Source organism: Rhinolophus sinicus, linkage group LG10 (genome assembly GCF_036562045.2).
Source record: "Rhinolophus sinicus isolate RSC01 linkage group LG10, ASM3656204v1, whole genome shotgun sequence".
NCBI lineage: Eukaryota > Metazoa > Chordata > Mammalia > Chiroptera > Rhinolophidae > Rhinolophus > Rhinolophus sinicus.
The window spans coordinates 9427314-9433216 of NC_133759.1; the positions used below are offsets into that span (position 1 = coordinate 9427314).

A 5903-nucleotide genomic window follows, 5' to 3' on the forward strand; every position below is an offset into this window, starting at 1 on the left:
AGGAAAGGACTAATGAATTACAGTACCTGCAGCACTCTGAGGTTGGTGGATAAAAGGAATTCAAAATAACCCAGAGGGATCCTTTTGTGAAGCCAGACTTCAATAGGCAGTATAAGGGAAAATTAGCTGATCCCGGGGAAGGGACATAGGAAAGGACAAGAATGAAATTACTGTGCATCGTTACTAATTATTTTCTTTGAGGTCCTCAATGATTGTTTTCTAACAAGACAGTCCATGCAGAAAACTTGCTGTCTGTATTTTGTGGACAAAACAGAGATTTAGCAAACCCTTCCATTCGTTTTATAAAAATTACAGGATTTGGGGAAGTAAAAGGAGTCTCGTTTGCCTTTCTTCCTTAAATCTGATATAAGGAGAGCCTGGACTCATCTGGGACAATCTTCAGAGTAATTTGGCTTGAATTGGTTCATGCTTCTCAGGGCTGCCTTCCACGCCAAACTCTGCCCAGCCAGGCGGTTCTCCTCAGCCAGCCCTAGGCGGCAAGGCCAGGTGAGCAGCTCCTGGGAAGGACCACAGGAGTCCTGTTGCTCATGAACTGGCATGGCTCTGTCCATCTCAACTCCCGACACTGCTGCCACATCCTGCCTGCTGGGACGGCCCAGTCTATTGAATTCACTCACTCATTCGTCAGCTATTTATTGAACCCCTACTATGTGCCATGTATTACTCCATTGCACAAAACAGATAAAGCACTCCTTTGGTGGAGCAGACTTTCCAAAAAAGGGAGAGATATTAAACAGAGAAAAACAAACTGTACCAGCCGACGCTAAGTACCAGGAAAACAGGGAACAATGCACAGGAGGATGGAGAAAGATGGGGTGGGGGGGTGGGAATGGGTGCTATTTTACAGAAGTGGTCTGGAAAGGCCTCTGAGGAGCTGACATCTCAGCAGAGATCCAAAAGAACTGTGTTCCAGGCAGAGGGAACAGCATGAGCAAAGGCCCAGAGTTTGCTCAGTGTGTTCCAGAAACAGCAAGGAAGCCAGTAAGCCTGGAACAGAGAGGGTGAGAGGAAGGGAAAATGGTAGGAGATGAGTCAGAGAGGGGACTGGGGGGGTGGGGGGGGCACAACTTATGAACAGTTCTCTACCAGGAGCTAAGGCAGAGCTCTTAACCATCAGGCCAACTCACTCAGTCAGCAAAATGCCTGTTGAAGACCCCACGCCCCTGGCCGTCCCTCCATGTCCTTGCTGAAGGGAAGGGCACAAAGCAGTAACAGTTGCAAAAGGTGGTGGGACTTTCATATCATTCTTTTTTTCCCCTCCAAAAGTAATAGTTGCACATTTAGAAAATATAAAAAACGCAGAAAAGATGAATAATGCAAATGCACAAAAGTAAAGGTAGCAAGTAGCTGGGATTATCATTGTTACCTCCAGTTTTCCAATCTTTGTATAATGCTACTATAATATATTACAATACATAGATCTTTAAAAAGAAACTCAATGAAAAGTTTTTCTCAAAATAAAACAGAATTGCACCAAATACTCTTTTAACTGATACACAGACTTTGGAACCCAACCTCCATAAGATGAGATGCCACTAGGTCTTTAAAACGCTCAAACTTTTGAGTCAGTGGAGATTGGACGGCTGTTCTGTCTTTGCCACCACCTGCTGTGGGACCTCAGGCAGGTTACTCACCCTTCCTGAGCCTCAGTTTTCTCATCATAAATAGGTATCACATCCATGGGATCTTTGTGAAGAGTAGGGATGATGGGTACAAAACACCTGGCACCTGGAAAGTACTAAATAAATGGTGGCTAGTCAGAGCTATTAGCAAATAGGCAAATTTGTTCAATTGACAAATACTGTGTTAGGTACTTTTCCTCTATTACTGGTAACACAGCAGTAAACAGGACAAAAAATAACTTACTTTTTATCTTCTTTTCCCAAGTTCCTATTGTCCAAAAAGACAGTAATCAATCTAGAAAACACAGGAACTATGTAATATCCCTCTAAATGAGGGCAAGGTGTCAGAGCCCAGGGCACGTGCTGGAAAGGTGAGCAGAAAGCAGGATGTCAGGACACAGGGCTACAGGGGCACAACTTTGCTGCGAACTGCCTGGCTCCCCAAGTAAATCTGCCGTCTCCCTTTGCTACTGCCATCCCCGCTGCACAGGCAAAGGCAGGAAGCCCCCAACTCTGGTCAAAACCCTAAAGAGTGTCACCGGCTGTCACAGACAGTGGCCTGGCTCCAAACATACCCCTTGAAGACGGGGCCTCTCTCAGCCCTCGGCGTTACCTCATGTTCTTGGGCTGTTCTCCAGCCACAGAGCGCAGACCAAAACAGTTCGGACAGCAGATAGGTGATTCTGTGCCTGACATGCAAGGCTTAATAGAAAGGCAATTTTTAATAAAAGCACTAAGAGTCACAATGTTCTCTCTGGTAGCACCACTTCCCAGCAGAGAAGTGATAAAGGTTGAAAGAAAAGGAGAGGAGTCTTATTCCCTCAGGGAAATTAACCATTTCTGTAGAAACCAAGGACCATTCCAGACAGCCGTCTGGGGCTGGACTGATGGTAACTACATCACAACAGCCACCACGTGAGCACCTCTGTGGAGATGGACAGACACTGGGCTTAGTGCGTTTATCACAGCACTCCTGCCAGGCGGGTACCAAGGACCCCACTGTTCAGACAGGGAAGCCAAGTCCAAGTCAGAATAATGACCTGCCCACCTGGAAAGAGGCCAGGTAGGTTTGGGACCTATATTTGGGTATGTTTTTACATCATCCTTAACCTGCTTTTAGTTATTGTTAGAAACAGTGGACAAAAGCTTCCAGAAATGTAATTGGCCAGGATACCTAGCAATGCAGTTCAGGAAACTGGCTGGTTTAGAGGGAGGGCCATTTGGTTGACGGCCTGTTTCTGCTCCCCCGTGCCCCTCCCTCTCAGGCTCAGAACACCTGGTACTCATAGGGCACAATGGCTTCCAACCGCAGGGTCACCTTGGAGTGGGATCAGTGAAATGTTTTTCCAAGTGTAAGAGGCCAAATTTACTAGGAAAATATTTTTTAAATATATATCTAATCGTGGCACGTTATTCTTGGCAGGTCTTCCCCCACTTACTTACCTAATGGAGATGAATTGTCCCTTGGCACAGATTCTACAGACAAATCTTTCGAAAACACGTGTTCACTCGACGGGGCCTGCACAGGAGGAGAGGTTTTGAGGGAGTGAAACGCATAGGCCCCCCAGAGCTGCCGAGCTCACATTCCCACCAGCCCCTCTCCATCCCAAACTCGGGAGAATTCTTGGAATTTTCCTCAGGGTTTGTTTGCTGTGAGGAGAATACTAAGTGGGTCTATTGTGTTGGAGGACGCATTAAAAACCAGCCAAACTCTCCAGATTTAGAGGTTTTAAGAGATACCTTAGAAAGGCAGAAAGAGCTGGCCCGGAGTTTCTGGTTCTGACTCGTGGGGTGGCCTGGGGAAGTCGTTCCCCCTCTCCGGGCCTCAGTTTCCCCCTTTTATAAAAAGAGCGGGGTCCGGGTGAGTACCAAGGCGAGACGTCACGGGGTCCTCTCGGGCCCTTCGGCCTCTCTCCGAGGATGCGATTTTCCCAGAGCCCCTTTTCTGCTTCGAATCGGACTCGGGCGGTGCAGCAGGGCCGCCAGAGCGCAGGTTTCCCCACTCCGGCCAACACCCCGCTCGGACCATCCGACGACACCCCTTCACCCAGACCCGCCCATGCTCGGGCCTCAGAGCCCCCACACGGCGCCCCGCATCCCCCCCGGCCCGCACGCGGCCACCACCCTCCCGGCTCCAGCATATGGAACCCCGCCCTCCCCCGAGTCTTAGAGCCGGGCGGGCGGAGGACGGGGCGGGGCGCGCGGGAGGCGGAGCCCAGCCGGGGAATCCTGCTCCGGGCGAGAGCCGGGCCCCGCAGAGCAGCCGCGCCGTCCGAGGGCCCCCGCGCCGGGGGCGGCGGGGAACCCCAGACGCAGCCGGCCTGGAGGGATCTCCACGCCGAGCGATCCGCTGCCCCCGCGTTCGCGCCGCCCCCGCGGGCTGGCAAGTACTCCGCCGCTCTCTCTCCGCCCGGCTGCCAGCTCCCGCGGTCCCGCCGTCAGCTCGCCCTCCAGTCTCCCGCGCGCCATGCAGCCGCCGTCGGCCCAGCGCGCGTAGGCGCTCATCGCAAGCCATGCTGCCCCTGCTCGCCGCGCTGCTGGCCGCTGCCTGCCCGCTGCCGCCGGTCCGCGGCGGGGCCGCGGACGCACCGGGCCTCCTTGGGGCGCCCCCCAACGCCTCGGTGAATGCGTCGTCCACGGGCGAGCCCGCGGCCCCGCAGCTGCTGGGCTCGGCGGCTCCCGGGCCCCCCGAGCGCCCGGGCCCGGAGGAGGTGGCGGCGGCGCCGTGCAACATCAGCGTGCAGCGACAGATGCTGAGCTCGCTGCTCGTGCGCTGGGGCCGCCCGCGGGGCTTGCAGTGTGACCTGCTGCTCTTCACCACCAACGCGCACGGCCGCGCCTTCTTCGCCGCCGCCTTCCACCGCGTGGGGCCGCCGCTGCTCATCGAGCATCTGGGTCTGGCGGCGGGAGGCGCGCAGCAGGACCTGCGCCTCTGCGTGGGCTGCGGCTGGGTGCGCGGCCGCCGTTCTGGCGGCCTCCGGCCCGCTGCCTCCGCCGGGGCGCCCACAGCGCTGCCCGCCTACCCCGCGGCCGAGCCCCCCGGGCCGCTGTGGCTGCAGGGCGAGCCGCTGCATTTCTGCTGCCTAGACTTCAGCCTGGAGGAGCTGCAGGGCGAGCCGGGCTGGCGGCTGAACCGCAAGCCCATCGAGTCCACGCTGGTGGCCTGCTTCATGACCCTGGTCATCGTCGTGTGGAGCGTGGCCGCCCTCATCTGGCCGGTGCCCATCATCGCCGGCTTCCTGCCCAACGGCATGGAGCAGCGCAGGACCACCGCCGCCGTCCCCGCCGCCCCCGCCGCGGTGCCCGCCGGGACCACCGCCGCCGCTGCGGCCGCCGCGGCCGCCGCCGCTGCCGCCGCCGCCGTCACCTCGGGGGCTGCCACCAAGTGACCCGCTCCGCTCCTCCCTGCGTCCGCCGGGATCCGCGCTCTCGGGCACCTTTCCCGCCGGAGACTTGGCCAGTGTGCTTCGTGCTGTAGTGACCGTTAGTTCTTCTTCCGGGAGGGGGTCGCCAGAAAGGCCCCAACGTGTTTGAAAAGCAAGGTGTGTGCAGCGATCTGGTTCCAAAACGGTGCCAGCCCTTGAACTGAAGGGTGGGGTCTGCGGCCGGGAAGACTGAGTGGAAGGAAGTGGGGCCTTTTCCCCTCTATTGCATCCACCTGACCCCCTCCCTCCCGCACCCACGTGCCCTATATTCACGGCAGAAAATGACCAAATCCTGTGTATTTGTTTTATATATTTAATAACTGTTTTAAATGAAAGTTTTAGTAAAAAATCAAATTGCTATTGCTGAAGTAAGAGAAGCTCTTTGTATCGGAACATAGTATTTGAAGTTTATTGTTTTTTTAAACTTATTTAAAATGGGGGGGCATGGGAGTGATTTAACACCGATATATTATTACCGCTGAAAATGAACTTTATGAACCTTTTCCAAGTTGATCTATCTAGTGACGTGGCCTGGTGGGCATTTCTTCTTGTACTTCTGTGTTTGTTTTGGTTTGGTTTGGTTTTTTGGTTTTTTGGCTTTTAATACAGACATTTTCCTCCAGAGATGCGTATGTAGCTTTTTCTTTTCTTTCTTTTTTTTTTTTTTTTTTTTTTGAGTTAAGAGAAGTAATCCAAGAATTACAAGATGTTCCCCCAAAAACGTGGAGGGAGGAAATCTCCTACAAGTTCCAAAAGGGCTACTGCTGTCTCCCTTACCTGTCTGGGAGAGGTAGGAGATGGGAACCGTGTTACTTGCTCTGGTGGAAATTGTTTT

General features: G+C 54.0%; 1 protein-coding gene across 1 annotated transcript; it reads left to right on the plus strand.

Moving 5' to 3' along the window:
• Positions 1 to 3676: 3676 nt before the first annotated feature.
• On the plus strand, positions 3677 to 5692 carry TMEM158 (transmembrane protein 158). Its single transcript, XM_019723593.2, has one exon. It carries the CDS (start codon positions 3785 to 3787, stop codon positions 5030 to 5032), a length of 1248 nt encoding a protein of 415 aa, XP_019579152.2. The 5' UTR covers positions 3677 to 3784; the 3' UTR covers positions 5033 to 5692.
• The last annotated feature ends 211 nt before the right edge of the window (positions 5693 to 5903 follow it).